Here is a 27,061-nt window from a genome sequence, read left to right on the forward strand (position 1 = left end):
AAGAAAGAAAGAAAGAAAGAAAGAAAGAAAGAAAGAAAGAAAGAAAGAAAGAAAGAAAGAAAGAAATTTTAAAATGTAAGTTAGGAGTGGGGAAGATGGCTCAGAAGGTTAACAGGCTCCCTGTGAAAGAGAAATGGCCTGATTCCCAGCAATCAAGTAAAGAAAGCCTGACACAACCTCATGTGTCTGCTAACTTTAGTGCTGCAGAGGCCTCTGAGACAAGAGGATCCCTGTAACTTACAAGCCAGTCAGTCTAACAGAAATTGGTGAGAAGTCTTGTCTCTGTGAGCCAGCCGCTTTAAGCAGTTCATTGCTCTGACTTTCTGGGATGAAAACATGAAACCAAACCACGGCCTGAAACTTGCAGAGCAAGTGCAATTTGGTAAGGATAATAGTGGCCCCGAGTTTATATGCTGTGGCATGATCAAGGCAACTATGGCAGCTTGGATATGACTGTCTGCAGAGAAGAGCCATAGGGCAAGCTAATTCCAGGGCAGGAGCAAGACAGCAGAGAAGGAAGAGATTCTGAGCTAGTTCTAGCCCAATAACCCTTTCCCTGCATGGTCTATGGGTGTGGGCCAGGCAAGTCCCTCCTTCTAGAAGCAAAGGGATCATGTTTCATCAGCATCTGTACAATTTTACCACTGGGGACAAAGCACTGCTTTCAAAGTCTCTCCCACTAACCTCAAGAGAAGGCTGAATATGCCCATGTACCCAGACAGGGAGATTCTGGCACTGTGCTTAGGGTAAAAATTGCTGTCATCTTCCCGGAGATGAGACCACATACACAGATGCTGAGTGGCCAGATGTCCCTTCTCTAACTCCATCTTTCTCTCATCTCTCTGATAGGGGCTGGCTCAGCATGGTGGCAGGAAGCTGTCTCTTACTACTGGCATGTGTGAGGGCTTTCAGGAAATGTTTGTGAGTGGAGGTCCAGGAAGAGGGGAAGCCTATCCAAGATTCCCACCCTCCCTCTCCCCCACTGGCTCTGTTAGATAAACCATCTCTGCTGTACTCTCCAGTCACCAGCCCTGTCCATTCTGCCTTAAGGAGACCATGGGCAGGCATAGTAGAAAGGGCTCTACTGTCTCACAGTCATTACAGTGAAAATAGCAGCTGGTGCTGCAGCCCTAAATAGGCACAAAACCCTAGTTACTCAGCCTCCAAAGGCCCTAAACAAAACCTCCATCTTGGGGCTAGAAAAATGGCTCAGTATTTCAAGTCACTTGATGCTCTTATAGAAGACCTAGGTTAGGTTCCTAGCACCCACATGGTGGCTCACAACTGTCTTTACTCTGTTCCAGGGGATCAGACACCCTGTTCTGGCCTCTACAGGCTCCAGCCATGCAGATTGTGAATATATAATACATGCAGGCAAATATTTGTAGGCATAAAGAAAAATAAATAAATCTTAAAAACAACAACAAAAATGAACCTTCTGAAGCAAACTTAGAAACTTAGAAACAATAAGTTTTATTCCCCTCATCACTCCCAGGCGCCCTCCTGGGAAGAACACAATCTGTCAATGTGACCCAAAACGGCTAAAGCAGCCAAGCCCCAAAGCCTGAAGCTTGCAAACAGTTACGGAAGTTTTAAATGGTTCTCTTAGCTAAACGCCCCTCTCTGGAGGGTACAGCTGAGGCTGAGCTAAATCTGCACAGCATCCTCCTGGTGCTCAGCTAGGCTTCCTCCAGCATCAGATAAGCAAATTGGTGCAAAGTGGTAACAACTTCCAAGATACCTTTAAAAAACAGCCTCTTCCCACGTGCTCAGAGCGAACAAATGTGTCTCTGCTCCTTCCCAGGCTATTTTTACTGCTGCCCTTCCCCCTGGTGTATCTAGTCTGTTCTGACAGTATCCAAGTGTCTGTACACATGGAGCCACAGACTTGCTTCTCCCTATCATTTGGCATAGGGGGATGGGGAGGAGGCCCTCATCCTGCTCAAGTTTGTCATGTGGCTGCCTTTCATTTTTCCCCTCACACTCTTCAGGTCATGGACTCTGGCCCAATCTCTCTACAACACCAGGCAAGACTGTGGAAAAAAAAAAAAAAAAAAAAAAAACACAAATCCCCAGAACCCACCCGGCCCCATTGAGAATTATGTTCCCTAAGCAAGTAACCAGTAAGAAATACGCATCTTTAATAGTTTTTCCAGGTGATGCTTTTTTTTTTTTTTTTTTTCAGGCTCTGGGAACTATCTCGATCTGTCAGGTTCAGTTTATCATTTTAACCCTCTGACTTCCCTTCCCAGCCTTCTACTCACTACACTAGAAACTCTAAAAACAACCTAGAAGCAAATAGGTATTGCTTTATGTGTGGGTTAAAAAAAAACGAAAAGATCTAACGATGGTACTAGCCCATCAGAAAGGAAACTAGGAGTGTCCCTGCATTTGACCCAGATGCACTAGGACGTTGTCACTAGGACAATGTCTAGCTGTATTCATAGCTACGTGGCCTGAAGGCCACTGCATGCACACCCCTTGTCTACACCCGGAAGGCTTTGGATTGAGTGCCAGCTGCGCTGGACTGTCCTTCCAACTCATGAAACAAGGCAAGGATAACTGAGGTTCCTTTTAACGTGACACAAGGACTGTGGGGGAGGGGAGAGAATCTGTCCAGACTCAGGCTCTCTTAACTCCACCAAAGCATCCTAGCTTTGAGTGCACTATTCACAGTGAGTTAGGGTCGCTCTCACACAACTCTGTAAGATCAGATCTTCACATGTAAAGGCTTTAGTAAAACACTGTAGAATTGCAAATAGTTCTGTTTGGTAGAAAAAAAAATAACCTCAGTATTCCATTAACTGTAAATGGTGAGGCCTAGGACTCCCTGGCGCTGGAAGCATTGTTGCAAAAGCAGAATGTGTTGTCATGAGATGGCCTATGCTAGTTCATAGAGTGGACAAAATAAAAACATTTATATGTATTATTTTCTTTTATTTTGGTTCTCCAAAAGGGTACCTGCTTTTGTTCTCCAAAAGCAAGTTACTGTTTCATTGTCCTTCAGGGTTAGCCAGTTTGTATCTTACCAACTGGAGCTCCACAATCTTTTCTCACTGTACTAAATCTCTCTAATCCAGAATTGTTTAGGTCTGAAGCAGATATATCAATTGCAATGCTGGACAAGTACTCTAGCATCAAGTTATAGCCACAGCCCCCCATTCCCCAGGTTTCCACTAAGTGGAAATGTTGATGCCTAGGACTCCCTGGCACAGGAAATATTGCTGAAAAGCAGAAAGAGTTATTCTAATGAAATAGCCTGTGCTAGCTCACATTTTAGCCAGAATAAAAAAACCTCATCTGTATCCTTTTCTTTTTCTTTTTCTTTTTCTTTTTCTTTTCTTTTCTTTTCTTTTCGTTCTCCAAAAGGGTAAAAGTAAGGAGGGAAAGCCGTTTCAGAACCAAGTTTTCCAAACCAGCACTCTGTGTGGTTTAGTCTGACTCTAAGAGAATGGAAACAGATTTGCAAAAGGCTCAGCCCCACTGCCAAATAAGGTACTGATAAGTCCAGGGGCGCACAAGCTTTGGCATTCCTTTCTGAAGAAGCAGAAGGGCCCTGGAAGGCTGATGGCTGTTGCTCCTATGGTAAAGAGCTCAACCCTCCTCCTACCCAAGGACTCCCTTGAGCAAAGCCCCTGTTGAAAAGGAGACCAAGTTCTAAAGCAACCCTAAGAAGCAAGATGGTGCCACCCACCAGCCCACCTCTCAAAAAGCCAAAATTATGGGTATGTTGTCTTTAGCTTCCTATTAAGGACATCTCTAAACAAGGCCTTAAAACAATACTCCTCCTCACCAGCAGCTTCCCACTGTGTCTTCTGGTTTCCTCTGAATAACTCCTGTGTGTTGTTTTTATGTCATGCTCAAAGGATGTCTGGATAAGCACTGTTTATCCTTTAGGCAGCAGGATCTTTATTGAATCCTCTCCGTACCTCTCTCTTGTCTGTGGCTATGAGGATGAATATCCGTCTGTGTACAAACAGGGCCAACGCCTTAGAATCAGGCAAGCTTTGCTGGCAAGAGACCTGAGGGGCCCAGGAAATGGTTAACTGATAAGAGTTTGTGGGTTTGTTTAATGATGTCCTACATAGCCCATCCTGGACATTTTACTGGCTGGCATTGGTTAAGAATGTTTGAAGGGGGGGAATTAAATTTTCACAGAAAAACAAGAAACATTCCCTGATAGCAACCTGCATGGTAACCAGTATTTGGTAAATAGTCACAGGAGTTGTTCATCAGATTAGCTGAAACCACAGGGGTGGGGGCTGGAGAGCAGTACCAGGGTGTGGGGGAAGTTCAAGGTTGCCAATGGCGGAGGGGAGACTAGACTATCACACTATGAAGAGAGGCTTTAAGAATGAGCCCCAGGGGAACGAAGGGAAGCAGTCTCCAGGATGTCGCCAGACCTTTGAAGAAATTTGGAAGAGGGGACCAGGTCTATCTGACCCCCCCCCAAAAAAAAAGACAAATTAGGTCTCTGAAGACCACAAACTTCACTTGCCTCAAAGGTGGTGCCTCTGGTTAAATATGCAGGAACTATTCTATGCCTTCCCCACGTGTCTTAGTGTCTCAGAACACAAGCGAGTAGCATCAAAACTTGAAAGGCCCTCATGGACCACAGTAGACTACTGTCCCAACTTGCCCGGCAGCTGGACCAAGTTCTAGAGGTGACAGTGGACTAATTTGCGTTTAGGGAACTCCTCCTATCTCTCTGGACTGCTGAGGAGTCAGCAGTCAAGGCGCTTGCTCTCACTTAGCCAGGACTGGCAGGTCTCACCTCTGAATGTCATGGTAATGACGCCTCCATGCACATCAGAGGCCCCACCCGGCAGCAGCTCCCAAAGGGCCCGTCATCCCTGGATTCCGTCCAAACTGAGTGTGTGCCATCCACACACACCCTTTCCATAAACTTTTGCACGGTAAAGAATTCGAAAGTGTGTCAAGGCGTCTACCATAATCTTGACCCCCTAGCCTCTCTGCTCAAGTCTTTCCCTTTTACGGATAAGGTAAAAGGTAAAAGCAACATATCAGCATCGCAGTCCTCATTTGTTTCCAAACCCAGCAGTCTCCGTACACAAGAGGATGTGCACTTCTGGTGACAGCTAAGTCGGGAGTTGGGCAGAAGAAGGCTGTTCACCCAACCTCATGCCTATTGTGCATTAGAGGCCACGTAAGGGGGTGTAGAAAGGCTGTGTTCCTCACATCCTGAATTTCATCAGACGCTTACTTTTAAGTGCTTGGCTGTACTCCAGGACCTCTATCCACAACCCCACTCATACCACAAATATTGACTAAGGCCAGCTATGTGCTGGGCACTGTGCTAGGGGATTATTGAGACTTAAGCCCTCAAAGGCAGCTACCTTTTCTACCCTGTGGGGACCTGCCTTTCTGCCAGGATGAAGATCAGAGGAGGTGACCCACAAAAGCATCCCGAAACAGTTGAGTTAATCAAGAGAGCGGACATGGGGTAAGATGATCAATCCTCGTTTAGAAAGACAGATGGGATGTGCATTGAACGTATGACAGGAGTCTACTGAGTGTATCTGAAAGACTCTAGCCGTGTTTTCAAAGCAGATACAAAGACTCATGACCAAACCTTCAGCAGAGTACAGGGAATCATATGAAAGAAGGGGAGTTAGTATGATGGGGAAAGGACAGGAGCTCCACAAGGAGCAAATATATCTGGGCACAGGGTCTTTTCTGAGACTGACATGCAACCAAGGACCATGTATGGATATAACCTAGAACCTCTGCTCAGATGTAGCCTGTGGTAGCTCAGTAACCAATTGGTTTCCCATAGTGAGGGGAACAGGGACTATTTCTAACAGGAACTCAATGGCTGGCTCTTTGACCTCCCCACCCCCCAAGGGAGGAGCAGTTCTGTTAGGCTACAGAGGAGGGCTTCGAAGCCAGTCCTGAAGATACCTGATAAAACAGGATCAGATGAATGGGGAGGAGGTCTCCCCTTTCAGTGGACTTGGAAAGGGGCACGGTGGAGATGAGGGAGGGAGGGTGGGATTGGGAGGGAATGAGGGAGCGGGACATGGTTGGGATACAGAGTTAATAAAATGTAACTGATAAGAAAAAAAAATAAAATTAAATAAATAAATAAAAAGAACCTTAACAACTGGTGAGGAGCTGACAGGCCACGTGAAGGCAGGCTTTACCAGCAAGTCCCCATTTCACAACCCACCTTCCTTCCTTCTTAGAATTGGTATGATAACCAATTTCTAGTTTCCTCTAAAAAGCTGTTTATAAAATTATGAGGGAAGAATGCATATATGCAGATGTGTATTCCTGTGTGTAAGTGGGGGAGGGGGTTGAATGGGTTCTGGCCTAGACACAGTTATCTGAGAGTTCCTTGCTCCACTCTTCCCAACTGCATTGCTCTGCCACATACCTAAGAATGTAGTGTAAGCCTTGAATCTAGGATTTGGTTAAGTCAAACAATAAAGAGCTTCCAGAAAAGGGGCCCTGTTAGCCCTCCCAAGCTTAGCTCACTCTTTCCTGCATGATTCAGTGTCATTCCAAAGGAATTCTTTTTCCCAGAATTCCCTTCTCCAGAAAGAAGGTTTTGAAAAAAGAAACCATGTTTGATATAATGTAGCCATTATAGCCACTTGGCCCATCTGGACTTCTCTCAAGGAAGGTTGATGCAAGAGGAGAATAAGAGGCCCCTGCCAGTTTTCTGCAAACATACTACCTAAGGGGGAGAGACTTAATCCACGGGGACGCATGGAAGCCATGAAAGGGACTGGAAAAGAGCCTGAAGCTCTTAAATGATAATGACCCAAAAAGACCCAGCTTCCACCCAGCTTTGTCAAGAAGCTCAGGAGTGCCTAGCTAAACTCCACTCAATGGTTTTTTTTTTATTATTATTATTATTTTTGTTACAATTGTTTGCAACAAAAGCCAATATGAGACACCCCCCTCTTCCAAGAAAGGTCCCTAAGTGAAGTCTCTACTGCTAGATAGGCAGAGCACTTGCCTGCTCCTGAGAAATGAAGTACTTAGAATTTTAGAAGAGGAAGGGCTGGGAAAATGGCACAGTAGATAACTGGCTTGCTGTGTAAGCGTGGGGGCCTGAGTTCAGATCTCCAACATTCACTGAGAGACAGGGAGACAGAAGGATGTCTGGGGGCTTGCTGGCCAGACAGTCTAGACAACTGGTGAGCTCTCAACTTGGTGAGACCCTATCTTTAGAAGCAAGGTAGGTGGCAATGTGCAACAGAGAAAGACAACTGATACCAACCGCTGCCCTCTACAAGTGCACAGGCACATGCAATTCCATCCTTCCCCCGTGAAGATACAGACATAGCCCACACAGACATACACACACACACACACACACACACAAATTCAGATAAAGCAGGGACAACTGGGAGAGGTAAGTGCTGGTTACAGAGACACAGGATGAGTTTTCACAACAATTTCCTCAGCAGATCTCACTATGATAGCGCAGAGGCGGTGACCATCAGGATGAAGGCAACAATGCCCTTCATCTAAGGAGAAAACCAAGATCTGAATAAGGACCTGGCCTACTCAGGGTCCCACCAAATCTAAGGACAAACCCAGGAACTTGACACCGTTGTCCTACTCACTACTCAAGTAGAAAAATCACAAGGTGGTCCTTGCATCCATCTACCCTCTCACCTCATATCTGCCCCATCACCCCAATCTCCATGACTCCATCTTACAAATCTCCCAGCAATCCATCCTCCTCTCTCCATGTAGGCCACCTTGTCCCCATATCAGACCGAAAATGTACTTGGAGTGTAATTGGAGTTGTCCTATCTGCCTCTCCTATCACTTCCCACTGCTTTCAAGATAAAGGTCTGTAAGGCCCTTCAGGGACTCATGCCTAGGTCTTCCCCCAACCCCCACTCTTGGGCCTGTCTTTATTTCCTTCCTTCTGCTCTTTCCTAACCACAGAAAATATCTTTACATCTTCTACCTAGTTTTGGGGGCCTTTGTTTCTCTTATAAGGACTACACTACACACATTTAACTAGCATCGAGCAAACTACCCACATCCGTACCATACCCGTGCATATGTATGTATGTATGTATGCGCACTAAATAGAAAGAATGCAAAATTTACTATCTTAAAACCAAAATAACTCCTCGATAACATGTAAATTCTCACAGTACCAGTCCAGTGGCCCCAATGCTGGTTTAACCTCTCATAGATTTTTTTAACCCCCCAGAACAGTCATGATACATTGCCCAAGCAGAAAGTCTAAAAGGAAGAAAACATCTGTCCAAGGCGCAGAGCTGAAAAGTTTAGTCATGGTCTTGGAGGTGGGAGAAAAGAAAGGAGCAGATTGTGGGACTCTCTGTGTTCTTCCCTAATGTATATCTATACATTCATATGCACCCCACCCACCCAAGCTGAGAGGGTGCCATCTTAGCCTTGTGCTCAGACCTTTGTTATTCCTGGACCCCTCATCTCTAGCCCCATGGTTCAGTCTACATTCGAAAGATGGGGGGGGTGGGGAGAACGCTTCCTTTTCAAGGTACACAGAGCAGAGCCTAGTTGTCAAATACTCAAGATCTTTCTAAATGTTCTACCTGCCTACATGGCCATATGTTTTACCTGAGGCAAGAGAACCCAACTCAAAGGCAAAAAGCAGAAGAGTGAAATATTGAGCTGTCTATTATTTGAATCATCTGGAAGCCCAGATGTGGAAGGAGAAACCAACTTTCCCTTCCCCAATCCTAACATATCATTAATGAGCTCAAATAATACAGCTACTTAGGGATGCTGGATCCCCAACACATGAAGAAGATTTGCATTCTCCTTGATCCAGACCAAATATTTATAGAGTATCTTCTCAGCCTAAATTTTTCTCCCACTCTCTCATCCATCCCTACTCCCTGTGTCATCCAAAGCACCCCCTCATCCTCAGAGACTGAGATCCAAGTAACCTCTCAGAGAATCTTTCTAGGACCTCATCAGACAGAGATGCCTTCTCTCCTCTTGCTTCTTCAGCACTTTACTCAACTCTATTTTGTTATTTTCTCTCCTACAGAGGGCAAAAATACCTGTTCATATCCCTACATAGCTCCTAGTACAGGGCTGTATATAGAGGTGCCCAATCAAGGGCCTCTGAAATCAAGGTCATCAAAGAGCAGAAAGTTAGCTCAGGCTCAAAAGGGAAGTCTATCCATCAGTAGATAAATGAGCCACTATAAGGTGGGATATCCATAGGATAGAACACTGTACAGCAATTTTTAAAATACTAAACAAAACATACCACACCATGGATAAACCCCAAAAACATTAATCTTAGTGAAACACCCAATTAGGAAACAGCACAGAGGGCAGATTTGATGGTACAGCCTATAGTTCTGGCACTTGTGAGTGGAGACAAGGAGGATCTGGAGCTCACCGCTGGCTTTGGCTACATAGTGAGTACAGCCTGAGCTGCATGAGAAACTGTGTCAAAAGGTGAGGGAATAGACAGAAGGAGAAGGGAAAAGGAAGGAGGCAGAGCATGAAGGAGGAGCAGAGGAAAGAGAGAGGAAGAGAAGGACATATTACCTAATAATTTTATATAAACCTCCCAGATTAGGCAAATCTAGAAACAGCAAATTGAGGTCTATGACTTACAGATTGATGAGGGGAAGAAGGGAGAAGGATCCCAAATTAAATAGCTCAAAACCCAAATAACCATAGTCTGCTGTGAACAGGGCCATGTTCCCTCTGATGGCAGCAGACAAAAGGGAGGGAGCCATTCCCAGCCTGTTTCCTGGCTTCTGATTTCTTGGCTTATGTCACTGGAACTAAGTTCTTTGCATGACTGTATCCTGACTCCATTTCTATAAGAAATCCAGCCGCACGGCATTAAAGAGTCCACCTTATTCATCTTAGCAAAATACATCTGTGACTCAATTTCCAAATAAGATTATTCTGAGTAACTGAGTAACTGTGTGGTCAGATGACAACAAAATTCAATCTGTAACACTGTTAATGGGTTCTTCCTGAAATGATGGAAATGACTCAAGGTTAGATTATATTGGTAGTTACCCAACTAAAAAACACCAAACTACTTGCTTTCGATAGGTAAACAGGTATATGCAGTAGGTATCAATGAAGCTATCTGAAATAAAGTAGGGGTGCTTGGGCTTTAAAGGACACCATGGGTGGGAGTGTATGAAAAAGGGATGCAAATGTATAGAGAGAGAGGCAAAGGCAATTTGCCCTCATACAGGCACAGGTTACTTGAAAGCTCCCTGGACTTGGTTCTTTTCTGTCAGGGAAGTGCCTTCCAAAGAGTTCAAGAATACTCAGTTCAGCGCTGTTTATAAAATCTTAAAGAGGAAAGGTCAACACAACCTGAATGGCCCCTGCTAAGAGGAGATGAAGTTAACCAAGCGTCTTAATTATCACTGATTCGTGATGATTATTCTTTATTGTCGACTTGACAGGATTTGGACTCATAGAAGAGATAAACCTCCCTTGTATATCTAGAAGTTTCTAGGAATGTTTAACCAAGGAACTAAGGATGCATGGGCTGGGGTCCTGGACTGAATAAAAAGGAAAAAGAAAAAGTGGAAGGAGGGGAAGAAATGAAGCTAACCATCAGCATTCATTTTTCTCTGCTTCCTGACTGCACCCAAATGTGACCACCTCATGACGTCCCACTGTGATAAATTATATCCCTAAAGACATAAAGGCAAAAGAAACCCTTCTCCCATTATGTTGCTTCTTACCAGGTATTTCATCACAGCAAAGAGAAAAGCAATTAAAGACAGCAAGTATTCTGAAAGGCTATGCCCTGCAGGGCATCAAAGCAGATACTGAGACTTATGGCCAACCTTTGGGCAGAGTACAGGGACTCTTATGGAAGAAGTGGGAAATAGTAAGACATGGAAAGGACAGGAGCTCCACAAGGAGAGTAACAGAATCAAAAACTCTGGGCACAGAGGTCTTTCATGAGACTGATACTCCAACCAAGGACCATGCATGGAGATAACCTAGAACCCCTGCATAGATGTAGCCCATGGAAGTTCAGTGTCCAAGGGGGTTCCATAGTAATGGGAACAGGGACTGCCTCTGACATGAACTGATTGGCCTGTTCTTTGACCCCCCCCGGGGGGGGGGAGCAGCCTTACCAGGACACAGAAGAAGAAAATGCAGCCACTCTTGATGAGACCTGATAGACTAGGATCAGAAGGAAGGGGAGGAAGTACCTCCCCTATCAGTGGACTGGGGGAGGGGCATGGGTGGAGAAGGGGGAGGAAGAATGGGATTGGGAGGAGAGGAGGGAGGGAGCTACAAGGGGGATACAAAGTAAATAATTTGTAATTAATAAAAATTAAAATTAAAAAAAGACAGCAAGTATTTAATAATCTATTGCATCATCTTGTGAACCAGATCATTTCTCAGTTTAAGAAATGTTAAGAGTTGATTTGGGGAGGGGATGAGAATGATGGCCCAGTGGTTAATAGCACTGACTGCTCTCCCAGAGGTCCTGGGTTCAATTTCCAGCACCCACACAGTGGCTCACAACCATCTATAATGCCTGTGCCAAGGAACCTAACGACCCCTTCTGGCCTCCATCGGTTGCATACTTGTGATACACAGACATGCAATCAGGTAAACACTCATACACATAAAATAAAAAACAACTAAACTCTCAAAAACTTAATTTTACAAGATAACTGTGATGCATGAAGTCAATATAATATCACATAAACATTTTAAATGATCATATGTGCATGTGGAAATGTATACTATAGTCTCACAGCCAAACACAAGCAAAATGGTTCAGCCTTCAGGGAGGTACCTGAAGAGGCAGGATTTATTAAAATGTCAAGGCATTTTAAATATAACCCCCACATGATCTTATAACTCTGCTGATAGATTTCAATCCTATAGCAACGTCTGCCAAGCACTGAGAGACTCTTATACCTATTTACTACACAGCGTCATTCGTAGTAACAAGAAATCCGAAACCTGACCCCCCCCCCCAATGGGAAAACAGTAACCTTTGATGCATCATCATCACCGTGGACCCCTATGTCTCTATTAAAAAGAATAAAATAGGGCTGGGAAGATAGCTAGTGGGTTACGGCACTTATTCCGCAAGCGTGAGAATCTGAATTCAAATTCCCAGCACCCATGCAAAAAGCCAGGCATAGACATGCATGCCTGCAGGAGGACCCTGAGAGTTCACTGGCCAGCCAGCCTAGCATGAACAGCAAGCTTCCAGTTTAGCAAAAAGACCCTAGAATGTGTAAGACATAGAAGATGACACTCAACATACTGCTTGTGTACATAGGTTCATGTACCCATATACTCGTATGTACATACTACACACATGGCACACACCAATACACCCAACATACACAGCCATGTGCGCACACACACGCACACACACCACTACAAACTGGCTAATGTGGGAAAAATACTGATGAAAAATGTCTTAGTCTGCTATATAATGCCGTGATAAAGGAACCTGGGAAGGAAAGGGTTTATTTCAGCTTACACTTAATAGTCCCCTACGATGGGAAGAAAAGGCATGAACTTCAATTCAAGCAGGAACCTAAGGCAAGAACTGAAGCAGAGGCCGTGGAGGGATGCTGCTTACTGTCTTGCTTACTGAGACAACCCAGGGCCACTCCCTTGGGGTGACACTGCCCATTGTGGGCTGGGTCTTCTCACGTCAATTATTAATCAATAAAATGCTCCACAGGCCAATCTGACAAAGATGATTAAAGTATAAAATTATATAGTAAGCATGATCTCATTTAAAAAAAAAAAAAACAACCTAACTTTAATATTTATATAGTTTTAGCCCCAAAGTAATAGTAAGTGTTTTGATAATGCCCATGTGATATTTCCAAATGAGGTAAAAGTAGGTCATAAAATCAAGGACCTAGTGAGACTCCATTTAGGTAAATACACAGAGTCAAACAAATCTATGTAAAACACGAAGCTCATGGCAAAAGTGCTCATTCCCTGGGCAGTTGTTGTTATCTTAAGGTGATTAAGGGATCCTCACGGTCCATAACAGTTCCCAACTTCTTCCAAGTCCCCAGTTTCCCTTAGCTCTGCAAGGGTCCATCTGAGGCCACCGGGGCAGCTGACAGCTTCCTCCCATTCATTTTCCCCTGGCTCCCAATGAAGGGCAGCCTGAAGAAATAAGCTGGAGACAAAAGACAAGGTGCACATCTTTCCTGGCTGTGCTGGCGGCCTGGCTGCAGGCCCAGGGAAGAGAGATGGCCGGAACCGGTAAGCCGATCCCAACTGCCTTATCAGGAAGGTTCAGGCTTCACCATGAGAGTCTTGGGGACTGTCTCCACAGGCCCAGAAAGAGGTACAGTTGGGCCCATCCAGGAGATGGCTGTTATGATGCATATTTGAGATAGAGTTAGGTCAAACTGGGCATGGCAGGGGAGAAGTGACTTTCCTCCTTGGAGCAGTGGGTTTTAAGGTCAACTTTTCTTATTGCCTTTGGGAATCAACTCTGGGGAATTCCCTCTTACATCACTCTTCACTGTTTTTCTGACCTTGCAAAATACAAATAATAGTGGCTATTTATTGCGCTCTCACAGCACGCCAGGCCCCAAAAGTTCCTTAAGGTCATCGTGTTATTGAATTCTATGCACAGCTACTGCGATTAGCTCTATGGTATGGATAAGGAAACTGAGACTTGCAAAGGTTAGGGGACTTGGCAAAGCTTAGACCTTGTCTTGTTTTCTCTTCCTGTTGCTGTAATAAAAACAATAAAAATAAAAATAAATAAAAACCCTTGGAAAAGCAACGTAAGGAAGAAAAGGTTTTATTTTAGCTCACAAGGCCAGGGTATAGCCATCATGGCAGAAAATCAAGGTGCAGGAAGCTTGAAGCCACTAGTCAGATTACACTCAAGAAATAAGCTGGAGTCCATAGAAACCGTCTCCATCATGAGAACTCCAAGAGCTGACCATGCCACTGCTCAGCTCTTCCTCTGCTAACATAGCTCATAGGGAATGGTGCCACCCATAGTGGGTGGATCTTTCTACCCCATTACAATCAAGATAATCCCCCACAGATGTGGTCAGAGTCCTGCCTTTTAGGTGATTCTCCACTCTGTCAAGTTGACAGCACTAACCTTCACACCATCCACGGAAAACAGAAGAAAGCAATTTTTGGTCCATGACAGTCTGGATTACCCTATTACATTACACTGGCCTTCTAATTCCAATCGGAATTAGGAAGATTAGAAGAGAGGAGGTATAGTGTTTTGAATGTGAATGGCCTCCCCAGGCTCATATATTTGAATGTTTGGTCCCCAGTTAGCAGAACTATTGGCAAGGATTTGCGAGGTGTGGCTTTGTTGGAGGAAGCATGTCACTGGAGTGGGCTTTGAGGTTTCAGAAGCCCACACTAGGCCCTGTGTTGATCCAGCTTGCTCTCTCTGCCTGCTGCCTCGGTTCAGACGGGAGCTCTCAGCTACTGCTCCAGCGCCATTTCCTGCCCACCTGCCAATTCGAATCCCCAATGTGAGGACAATGGAGAAACCCTAATGACGCTGTAAGCAATTAAATGCTTCCTTTTATAAGTTGCCCTGGTCCTGGTGTTTCATCACAGCAATGCAACAGTAACTAAGACAGAAGGAAAGGCGAAAGATACAGTGAAAGTGTTGTGCTGATGTTAGCTGGGGAAGGCAAAATGATTCCTTGATTAAGAGGCTTGGGGGTTGGGATAGGGTGGTAGTTTAGTCGGTAAACTGCTTGCTGGGCAAGCACGAAGACCTGAGTTCGGTCCCCAGAAACCATGCTTTTAGCAGCTACACATGGGGGCACATGTTTGCAATCCCAGTTGGGAAGTGGAGACAGGTGGATCCTTGGGGCTCTCTGGCTAACCTGACCTACTTGGTGAGCTCCAAAACACAGACCTTTCCTCAAACGGCTGGCCTGTGGCTTCTCCATGCACTGTATGAATCTGTACAAATATGTTATCAGTACACACACACACTCATAGAGAGAGACAGACAGACAGAAACAGGCAGGCAGGCAAGCAGACAGACAGATAAACTGGCTGGCTGACTGACTGACTTAGACCAACTTGGACTTTAGGGTCAAACAGACCACTAGGTGAAATAATATTTCAGGGCCACATTTTGCAAATGGACTAACATAATCTCCTCCAGTGACTGTGATGATGACACCAACCAGCCTGGTAGAGGCTGCAGGCCAGGCCTCTTATGCAGGCACCTAAGGCATTGTAATGAACCGCATCACTGCTGTTGCCATTACTACCGTCTGGCCATCATTCCCAGTTATCCTCGGCCCTATGATTTCTAGCAGAGTGGACCTCAGAGAGGTAGTTACGGAACTCAGGTAAGATGGACAAGGAACAACCACACGAGTTTCTCAATATGTTTTGTTCTTGTCATTTTCTTCACCGGTAATGCCTTGCATCATCAAGGTTCTCAGAAAGTATGTTCTAGAAGGAAGTGATAGGTTCAGGCCTAGAATCCCAGCTGCCTGAGAAGCTGGTATAGGAGCATCAACTGATCAAAAGCATTCTGGACAGCTTGGCAGAAAACCCTGCCTGAAAATAAAAAGGTAAAAATGAAGTCTGAAGACACAGTTCAGTGGCTGAATGCTGGGCTGGCAGGTGAGGCTCTCAGTTAAATTCCCAGTAATACACAAACACACACAGAGAGAGACAGAGACAGAGAGACAGAGGGAGAGTGAATAAAAACAAATCTTTATATTTTTAAATAACGCAGGAGACTGGAGAGATGTCTCCAGCAGTAAAGAGCACTGGCTGCTCTTCCTGAGGATCCAGGCTCCCTTCCCAGGGCCCACATGGTGGTTCAACACTGTCTGTAATTCCATTGCCAAGGGATCTGACACTCTCTTCTAGCTTCCATGCCCACAAGGTGTTCAGGTGGTTCACAGACATGCATGCAGGCAAAACACCCACACACATAAAACACATTAACAAAATGATTTAAAAATGAAGTTAACACACATTGAAAACCTACGTGACATACACCAGACATTGGACTAAAAATAAAAATCAGTATAAAATCAGTATTACCGTGCCAAAAGCAAGGCTTCCCAGGAGAACCTGCCTCTTTCAGCACTGTTGCCTGCTACTGTTCCTTGGCTTAAGCATCACTCCACGCTCTATGGGATGATGCCACCACCACCTCCTGTCTGGGATCAAATCTCCCTCTGCCTATTTCTTAAAAGCAGAGCCTCTGGGGCTCAGTATCAACACATCCTGGTCACTTCCATTTCGAAGGCTTCCCGACAGTCTGGGTGATTATGCAGCCACATGCTTTCAGAAGACCATTCCTAATTATTAATACAGAGACCAGCTTTGAACAATGCAAAGACATTGTTTCCAGAAATTTGGAAAAGACGCTGCCTTAGTCCATTCAGGCTGCTGTAACAAAAGTCCACAAGCGGAGTGGCTTATAAACAACAGGAATTAATGTCTCACAATTCTAGGATAGCTGGCATTGGCCAAGAGCTATGAAACTGTGTTTCATAGAACCTAATTCTGGCTTCATCTTCATGTAGCAAGAGTGTAGAGTGTTCTAGCTTCCTGGGGACTCTTAGAAGGTATGCCTCAAGTCATGAAGTCAGAGACGGCATGACACAATCACCACACAAAACCATGCCTAACATACCACTTAAGGGGTTAGGATTTTAATCCATGGACTTGAAAGAGACATAAACCTCCATCTAGACCAGACAGCCTACTTGTGCACAACTGTGGCTGAGAATGTGACTTGTGTGGAGATCCTATCAGACACCCTGGTACTCCATTTGTTCTACAACGCCAGGCCTTCTGCACAACACGGGAACTGTAAAGTGAAATAAATCTGTCTCCAAGCTGCAGTGGGAAACCACATCCCTAACAGAACTTGCAGATCACGCTAGGGCAAGGCCCCTAACACAGCACTCAGAATTCATATGCCCTCATGCATTCATTCACTGCCTTTGATGGAGTAGAGCTGGTTCTGCTCTTCCTATTTCCCACCCCCCCCCCCCCCCCCCCCCCAAAAAAAAAAAGTCTGCAGAAATCTTCAGATACCCACAGGCATCTCTCATCAAATTCTGTCGTTCCCCACCCATCCATCCAGCTGCTACCTTGGCACCAAGTCTCACAGGATTAACTGCAGGGAACCAGGAGCCCAGCTGCATGCAGGCTTTGCAAAAACATTTTGAATACTTGAGATCTGCCAAATACTTGGTTAAAGTATGATATCCTTTAATTTCTTGGGCCGTGTGTATTTTAAGTGAAATGCAATCCATATGCCTGTGATTCATTTAAATGTGACTGAGCCAAGCAAGGTCTGCTAAGGGCACTGGGACGCCAGCTAAGCTTTTCCCAGTGTCTCTTTGACCCAGGAAACTGACTTTTCCCAACTACCAATGAAATTTCTGACCAGACAGGCCAAAGAGAGGTGTCCTTGACCCTAAAATGTTGAAATCTGTCCCCATCTGAATATTTCTACAAGAACTCCATGTAATAAAAATGTAGGAATGAGAGGCAGTAAGTAATTCGAATTGTCTGTTGAAGAAAATCCTCTGCCTGATGATTCTCCAGGCTCTGTTCCTCTATCATAAAACAATCTAACCAGGGCCAACCGGAAAGAGAAAGAGTTAGAAAGCTGATAACAAATGGCTGTTAGCTGGTGTGGTGGTGGCTCACGCTTCTAAGTAAGCAGAGGCAGAGGATTGGCATGAGTTTGGTGATATCCTCAGTTATAGTGTAAGACCTAGTCTTTAAGAAAAGAAAGGAAGGAAAGAAGGAAGGAAGGAAAGAAAGAAAGAAGGAAGGAAGGAAGGAAGGAAGGAAGGAAGGAAGGAAGGAAGGAAAGAAAGAAAGAAAGAGAACAGAAAGAAAAGAAAAGAAACAGAAAAACAAAACAATGCCAAATGACTTAATTTTCTAGGCTGACTCTAAAGTTTCAGGACAATAAAGTCAATCTCCTTTCCTATAATACCTGAGCCAAGAAGAAAGTGTATTGTCAAAAGTCATAGTGGATATTAAGAATCCTAAAACTCTAATCCATTGAAAGCTATAATGGGTATTTAAACCCCTAAAGCTCAAAAAATGCCCAAGTTTTGCCTTAACAATGACAGCATAAAATAACACAAATGTCCATTTATCCATTTCTATTGATGAGCCTTGTACCTGGAGATTAAAGGCTGTCACTTTTTTTTCCCAGATGGCCTTGAACTCACAAAGATCCTCCTGCCTCAGCAGGGATTAAAGGCATATGTCACCAAAGGTGTGAGCCATCACTGCCTATTACACACTTTTTTTGTTTTTGTTTTGTTTTTGAGGCAGGATTTCTCTGTGTAGCCTTGGCTAGCCTGGACTCCCTGTAGACCTTGGGCTGTCCTGTAGACCTGGCTAGCCTTAGAACTCACCGAGATCTGCCTGCCTCTGCCTCCTGAGTTCTGGGAATACAGGTGTGCACCACCAAACCATCTTCACACATCTAAATGTCACTATGGTTTGGAGTCAAGGTGGGAGAGTACCCTCAAGAGAGTAGCCTCAGGGTGTGACAAGGGACAAGTGGAGAAAATAGCATGGCCACAGGTCCACTGGTTCTCATTTGCTTGCTTGTTTGTTTGTTTTTGAGAGGGTCTCATACCCCAGTTGCCCTCAAACTCAAAGTGTAGGTGAGGATGATGTTGAACTGCTGACCCTCCCTCCTCCACCTCTGGAATGCTGGGATTTCAGGGATGCAGCACCATGGCCAGTTTATAGCCTGCTAGGCAAGTCCTTGAACTGAAGGCCATCCCCAGTCCTCCCTTGTTTTTGAAGGTGACCCTGGAATATAATGATTTTGCCTGGTGGTTCAGAAGCTCAGTCTTAGAATCAGGTTGAACAAGTCAGTAGACCTTCTCTGAGAAAAAGGAACCACAGAGGGAAGAGAGCAAGGGCCTGCAACTCCCTAGAGAAATCTGCCTCCTATGAGACAAACTTTGGCACAAGAAAAGTCCATGTAATTGTACAGCACATGAGGTTTGTTGGACACAGCTCCTAGGTTAATGGCAGTCCTCAGAACAGGGAGTAAGTCACAGAGAAAAAAATATTATGGATATATGCCACCAAATTACAGGCTGTGAGAAACAACCTGTAATTTCCACCCTGCAATTCCCCTCCTGTTCTTTCTGCTGCCTGAACCAGTGGAGACCTAACAAGTGACCAACTTCAAGGACATGGAGTGAGCCAGGGTCTCTCATCATCCTCCTACCCACTGTTTGGGGGAGGGGGAGAGAGACAGGGGACCTCCTGAAGCAGGAACTTCACATTTCCACTCACACAGTGTCCTTTCAATAGATAGTACAAGAAGACTCTTGAAGTCGAACGCAAACAAAAACCTTATTTTGCCGAAGAGAAGGCCGAGGCTCAGGAGGGTGGGCTGGTGTGTCCATCAGCTCCACATCATCTCTCTGAGCTCAGGGCTGTGTCCACCAGACCGGATGACTGTCTCCTGACAGAGATGCAACATTCCCAAAGTGTGCAAGAGTGTGAAAGTTAGATGTTACAGTTAATAACATCATAATACTCTCCTGAGACACAGCAGGACAGTTTTCATGACATTCAGGTGTGTATTAAAAAATTTGAACAGAATAGTGTATCTGGTTAGAGGCTGGAGACACGGCTCGGAGGTTAAGAGCATTGGGTTCTTCCAGAGAACCCGGGAGCACCCACACGGTAGTTGACCACCACCTGTCACTCCAATTCCAGGGGATCTGATGACACTGAGGGCGCCAGGCATGCACATGGTGCTCATACATACATGGAGGTAAAACACCCACTCACATAAAACAACAAGAAATATTTTTTAGATTGCCCTTTTTTTTTTTTTTTCTTCCCCAGCTACCCTAAAAGTCTGTATCAGCTTCCCTGTGACTGCGCGTGACAGTCACCACGTTCTCACAGGCACAGGAAAGGTCTAGAAAATTCCTACCAGTCAGCAGTGAATGCTCCCCGTGGGCCAGAAACCCTCGCCTCTCTGTTTACTTGACACTGCTATGTGTTTTACAATGAACATGTCCCGCTTGTGCAATTTGCAAACTGGAGCAAGAAATAATAATAGCTGCCCTTTGCCGAGTGTGCGACATGAGCTAGACGCCGGGTTTAGGTCCTTGACACACACTGCAGCATCTCAGCCTCCTCGTGGTTCTGTGACGCAGGACTGTGATTACAGTCCTGGATGAAGAACGGACCGAGACTTCAAGAGAACATGTAGCTGCTAAATGGTGGTGGCAGCTTCTCAGTGTAAGACCCCACGTGAAGCCATGTGCTCATTTTTTCACAGGTGTCATTTCTTTCTCTGCCAGCACTCCACAGGAAAAAAAACAAAACAAAACGGGGGGCTGTGACCAGACACAGCGTTGGCACACTAGCTTACCCTAAGCTGCTTCAAAGTGGAGAAAATGATGCCCAGGCTGCTGACTCTGCTGAAGCTCCGCCTGCCACATCTCCTGGCCCCTCCCCCTGCTCCTCAGTCCTCACCATTCTTGGCGATGATCTCTCCATGTGTGAATTCCATTAAAGGCCCGCTCACTGCTATTTCGGGCTGTGCGTTAGCTCGAGGACTTTGATTTGATGGGAAAAAGCCAGACACCTCAGAGTGATGAAAAACAAATTTCAATATCCTTCCCTTCACCTTTGTCCCAGAAGCCTTGTTCATGGCTCCTGGGAGGCCGGAGGATTCGGTGTTTGGGCAGACATAAAGAAGCAGGACTGTGCTGACAGGGATGCTGAATCTTTCACAGTCCACAGGACCTCTGAACTTGACCGTCCCCCCTGGCAACCACTCCCTCAGCTGTCTCCACACCTCACCCCTGCAGGTCTCCCCTCAAATTCCCCAAGGTCATTCCTGACCACTGTTTATCAGCATGGGCTCCCTCCCTCCCCCTGCTCTTCCTGAGCCCAGTGTTTGGCTTCCTGTATACAGTCCTTATTATCTGATACACTGTACACCAACTGTTCACTTAACTGTTTTCCCTCTCACCGCAACAAGAGCTCCGCACTGGCAGAACTCTTTTACCCACAGTCCATCCCCCAGGTACCGAGTCCCTACACCAATGCACAGAACATCGCAGGTGAAAACGGGTGGGCAGCAAGCGGAGGACTCTACCAAGAGGGTACAGGGAACGGGCTTGGGAAGCGTCTGAGCACAAGGCCTAGATTCCTTAGCTACCACTGGAAGTAAGAAATGTTAGCGCAATAACCTGAAAACTCAGAAGGAAAAAAAAACAAACAATTCAGCCCAGAGCTGTTTTGAATCTGGGCTTGCTGGCACTATGAATGAAAGGGCTTGGGGGGCGGGGGGGGTGGGTTTAAACACACCAGGAAGTTGTGTGCGGCTGGAGTGGATTCAGCTCTAACACGTGCGCAAAAACAAAAAGCCCAGTTTGGATGAAAATAGCAGGAAGTCCTTCCCCAGGGACACCTGGTGAGATCATGGTGCTTGGCTCTGCTGCTTCCATTCTGGTCAAGTCTCTAGCCCCTCTGGTGGACTCAGGGAGGCCAGGAGCCATATCTAGACCCACAGGCCTCACTGGGAGTGGCAGGCCAGGCGCAAACAAGAGACTGCACCTGTAAGAAACCCCAAGCACTTCAGGAGTATTAAAACTCACAGCAGGGCCTGCTCAGGAAAGCCATGCCTTCCAGGGTTCAATCCTAGAACCTAAGTAAAAAAGCCAGGTACTTGTAATCTCAGGGATGAGGAAGGACAGACAGGCATGCGGGGCTCTTTAACCAGCCAGACTAGCCAAATGAGTTTGTTTCAGAATAAGGTAGGCAGCATTCCTGAGGGATGAGAGCTAAGGCTGCCCCCTGACCTCTGCTTGCTCACATGTGCTCACACACATACACACACACAAATTTAAGGAGAAGGTTGTTCACGCCTTTAATCCCAGCACTCAGGAAGCAGAGGCAGGCAGATCTTTGTGAGCTCAAGGCCAGCCTGGTCTACAAATCGAGTTCCAGGACAGCCAGGGCTACACAGAGAAACTCTGTCTCAAAAATTATTTAATTAGTTGGTTAATTAATTAATTAATTAATTAAAAAATAAATCACCGTACCTTACAACTCCTTGTGCTCACATTATATGCTTTGGCCACTCCATCCATTCCTCACAACCACCCCATGAGGCAGCCATTACTAATCCCTTCTCAGATTTCGACAGCTTGCCTAGGTCACGTGTTACAACTCCAGATCCAAGCCAAGAATACAACCGATTTCTGCTCGCCCTCCTCATATACTTGCTAGGTGACTTAGGCAAACGCCTCTCTCTGAGTTGAAATTTGTATACTTGGACAGGAGGCTGCAGCATTCAGTAGTCTCTAGAGCAGTGGTTCTAATACTGTGACCCTTCAATACAGTACCTCATTTGGTGGTGACCCCCAACCATAAAATTATTTCATTACTACTTCGTAAATGTAATTGTGCTACTGTTATGAATTGTAAAGTAAATAACAGTGTTTTTTGATGGTCTTAGGCAACCCCTATGAAAGGGTCATTCAACCCCCAAAGAGGTATCGACCCACAGATTGAGAACCACCCTAATAACTCTTCCAATTCTAACTTCTTGTGATTTCTGCAGAAGTTCCAACACAGAAGAAAAAGGACAAGGACCCAAGGGTCCCTGCTTGGCTCATCCAGCTAAGGATTTACTCCTGACAGTATCATCAGTCCAACCGACTGGAGGGAGATTAAGGGTAGGAGGTTCCATGCAGGTGGCAATCGGGAACACTGAATCAGCTACTCAGCAGAGCCAGTGAGGCCCCAAAGCAGATCCTTAAGAGAGGTCAAGCACAAGCCACCCCTCCCTGGGCCTTGTAGGAGAGAAGCCCTGGCAAGGAGTCACGTCCCACTGTAAGTAGCCAGCCAGGTGGGTGGGACTAAAAGGAAAGAAACACTCCAGCAAACCAGCAAAAGGCTGGTCTTGCTCTGGGGGAAAGGAATCAACCTGACAGTGACACTCATCTTTTTGGTGTGCTGAAAGCCGGTGTCCCAGAGGCAGAAGGAAGAGGGGTACAGGGCCCTGTGTTATGTAGTAATTTCCTCCATGATCAACCCCACCTCTTTAAGTCACAGCTTCTGCTGGACGCTCATTAAACTCGGGAATTAGGCAACTCAAGGCTTCAAGGAAGTTCCTGAAAATGACCAGAATCACTAGGTCCTTCCCTCTTCAACAGTATATAAGCAGTAAGGACTACTGCCCTCCCAGAAGTTCAGCCCAGCCCAGCCACCTGAACCAGACTCAGACCACCTGAGCTCCCTGCAAGCCATACAGTGAACTCCAGGCTTCCAATTTTCATGAGCTGTTATCCAAGCTGGGTGGGCTTTGGTGATACTGCTGTCTTTTGTATCACTTCTGTGCCTCTAGGTAACCCTCACCCCCATTACTGTAAGTAACCCCAATAAAAATTACTGGTCCACTAAGTTGGACCACCTTACTTTGGTCTGTCATTGGTAAGCAGGTGTTTGCTCACGTCTCTCCAAGAGTAGTGTCACAAAACACCCTGTCCCTCCACCAGTGGGTATGTTCCTATTTCACCACACTGGGGATCCTTCTCTGCAAGGGTCCAAAGAGCCCAAATTTGGAATAAACCCTTCTTCTCCCTTTAGACCCAAGCCAAGCAGCCATTCCCACCCTTTGGGATGTGGAAGGCCTTGCTCTAGCCCTTTCTTGGCAGGGAGGCTTTCATTACTCATCAGCTTCCAGGGTGTTTCGGAGGCTGCCAAGAGCACACGGGCAGTTCTCCAAACCAAGCATCCTTATCTACAACGTGGATGTGGACGATGAAAGTGGGACCACTGGTGGGGAAATTATAAAAGCTTTCAGAGTCCCTGGCCAAGCAGGAAGAGCTCTGGGAAGCCAGGTGGAATGGGGCTGAAGGCAGAATGGGCAAATCAATCGATGGACACCATCAGGCAGTGTTTTCTATTCATCCCTTCATCCATGAATTGAGACTGTTATGCCGGAAGGCAGATCAATGTGCAGATATTTCTGAACTAGGCTACCGCCCAGCATGAATGAGGTTAGGGAAAAGTCGGACCCATGGAAGGCAGGAGGCTTCAAGCAACACACTTCTCAGCAGAATCTTGGGTAGATGAAAGAATCAGGGTCAAAGGTGCCAGATCCCTGCCCAGCCTGCTACTTTTCCCTGTCTCCCTCTAATCGCCTTCACTTCCTGCCATACACTGGGCTGGAGCTGGGACTGCAGCTGCTTCCAGTCCCTTCCCACCCTTACACTCACACACACCACACACACACACACACACACACACACACACACACACACACACGCCAGCAGTGAACTCCACGAAGCACCGGAAATACAGTCTAAGGAAATCCAAGCAGGATGTGAAACATCCCAGCCATCTCCCAGCAGCCAAGAGACCAAGGAAAAGCTCTATCTTGACAAGACGTCCCACAAAGGGACCAAGGATGGTGAGTGAGCACAAGGGCCATGCCACTAAACTTCTTTCAACTGTGACACCTGCATCACTGAGTTAGTGAGTTAACTGTTCTGTGTCAGACAAAAGCAGGGAGAAGTCCACTTACTCATTCTTCTCCAGGTCCAGGATCAGTTCTCGCCCTTCAGCTGTGACCCTGAGCTCCGCTGTGAGTGGATGCTAAAAACAACAATGAAAAGGATGTCAGTTCCTGGAAGCAGGGACTCAGGCTCCCAGGGCTCCACAGTGGACCTGACACAATGCCAGCCCAGGGATCCTCCGGAAGCCAGTGAGGAAAGGTCATTAGCCTCGAAGTGACCTCAGCCTCAAAACAACATGACTCTTCCCCATCTGCTTTCTCCCAAGAAGCAAAGGAGAGAAACTCAAGCTGAGGCCCAAGGCTGAGCAGGTGGGTACAGCCTTGTGAATTCACTCCCAACCAGGAGTAAATTCCTTGGAGAGTCAGACCTCGGATTGGGGTGCTGTGGTTGTGTTACCAAGCCTCCCTACAACCATGTTTCCTCTTTCCTGATGTGGGCTGGTAATAACCAACCTTCAAGGAGCCTTAGGGGCCAGATGAGAAAATGAATGTAAATGATTTATCATGGTGCCTAGTTCAAAGGCAGCTCTCACTCTCTCTTAAAGTGGCTTTCATCTTTAAAAAGAAGACTGAGTTCTTTTATATTTTGTTTTATTTTATTTGGCCTTCAATTTGGAAACCCTAATCACCTCAGGGGCAGCAACAAAAAGCACTACAAATTAGGGTTTTATAAGTCCAGGAACGGGTGTGTTTCACACATTAACAATTTGCCAATGGCCCAACACACCATATACCCAGCACAGATCACCTAAGACATGTAAATGGCCAACAGGCATGAGAATGTGCTGAACGTCACAGGTAAACTTCCTCCTCTCCCCATGAAAGAAAGAAAAAGAGAAGGAAGAAAACAACATTAAGAAATAGGATATCCTAAACAAAATCAAAAGTCATGAAGACCATTTAAAACAGTAAATTACAATGCTGTAAAGTAGGCACCTTCAGATCCTAGGACTGAGAATTTGAACTGAAACCAACTGTCTGAAAAATAATTTGACAATATAGACCAAGAGTTTTTCTTATTTTGTTTTGTTGATCTTTCAAGACAGGGTTTCTTTGTGTAGCTTTGGCTGTCCTAGACTCACTTTGTAGACTCACTTTGTAGACCAAGCTGGCCTCAAACTCACAGTCTTAGGATCAAAGGCGTGTACCTCTACCGCCCAGCTTGGACCAAGAGTTTTTAAATCTTTAAACTAACACAGCAATATAAGATTGTCTGAGGGACTGAAGAGATGGCTCAGTGGTTAAGAGCACTGGCTGCTTTTCTAGAAGACCCAGATTCGATTCCCAGCCCCCACAAAGTAACTCTTAAGGGCCGGGCATGGTGGCACACCCCTGTAATCCCAGCACTAGGGAGGCTGAGGCAGGCAGATCTCTGTGAGCTTGAGGCCAGCCTGGTCTACAAAGTGAGTCCAGGACAGCCAGGGCTACCCAGAGAAACCCTGTCTCAGAAAAAAAAAAAAAAAAAAAAAAAAAGACTAAAGAAAAAAAGAGATTGTCTGAAGCTGAGTCCAGGACAGCCAAAGCTACACAGAGAAACCCATGTCTTGAAAAGCCAAAAAATTAAAATAAAAAAGACTGTCTAAAATGAACCAACAATACTCACTACTTCCATTTTTTAAAATCTTTTACCATGTATGTGTATACTGCATGCATGAGAACCCCCAGCCCAATTACATTCCCTTCTTAATTCCTGCTCCTCCAGCTTCCAAGTAGGACCTAGGCTTCAGACTCTCAGACCACAAAGGCCTCTGATGAGATCTGAACATTCCAATCAAGTACCTTGTGCATTGCCTAATTAATCCTGTTGCCTCATCTTAAGAGCGGACATTTGAAACCCAGGCAGCAGGGAGACAGACGGGGTGGCCATGCACTTTCACTAAGACACTCATTTCCCAGATTCTAAAGCACTGACTGAGCACACGGCGGTGCTCACTGTTGCCCATTTGTGGATTTGCCCTGGGGACATCTGGAGTGACAGCCCTGCCCAGTCACATTGAGAATCAAGGACACACGGTCCCAGTGGCCATCTGAGTGCATGGCAACAGAACTCCAGCAAGTCCTTACCCAAGAGGCAGACACCCATGTGACATCCCAAACACAAAAAGAATGTTGGCACGGTGCAAGTGACACCCTGAGCCTCCTACAGAGGCACAACCTGCCACATGAGAACTAATCTTTATTTTTATGTAGGTAATCCAAAAATACTTCTGTTTCTGGAGGGTGCTCAGATACGGAGGTTCAAAATCGGAAGGTCCCTGTTTCCAGGGAACAGTTCAAGCAAAACAATGAAACTGCATTTCACAGCTCTATGAAGCTTCCGTGTCCAGCTCTACGACAGACGGCTTGCCTCCTGGAACTCCAACACTGCCTGAGAAAGGGACAACATTATACCTCCTGGGAGGCATTGGAAGGTGGCCGAGTGTTTGCACTTTCCTGAAAGAAGGACCCAAACAAAGAAGGACCTTTCTGTCTAAAGGAAAATTAAACAGATCTCCAGCTACATAGCATCTGACA

The 27,061-nt window shown here is 45.8% G+C and overlaps 1 protein-coding gene across 1 annotated transcript in view; it reads right to left on the reverse strand.

The window, feature by feature from the left end:
* The window catches only part of Adam19 (ADAM metallopeptidase domain 19), an 87,944-nt gene that overhangs the window by 54,827 nt on the left and 6,056 nt on the right, over positions 1-27,061 (reverse strand). The window contains exon 3 of the mRNA XM_055610710.1: positions 24,557-24,627. Coding sequence (XP_055466685.1) covers positions 24,557-24,627 — 71 coding nt within the window. The remainder of the gene's footprint in view (positions 1-24,556; positions 24,628-27,061) is intronic.

The sequence above is a fragment of the Psammomys obesus genome, unplaced genomic scaffold (assembly GCF_907164565.1).
Source record: "Psammomys obesus unplaced genomic scaffold, mPsaObe1.curated_primary_1811, whole genome shotgun sequence".
NCBI lineage: Eukaryota > Metazoa > Chordata > Mammalia > Rodentia > Muridae > Psammomys > Psammomys obesus.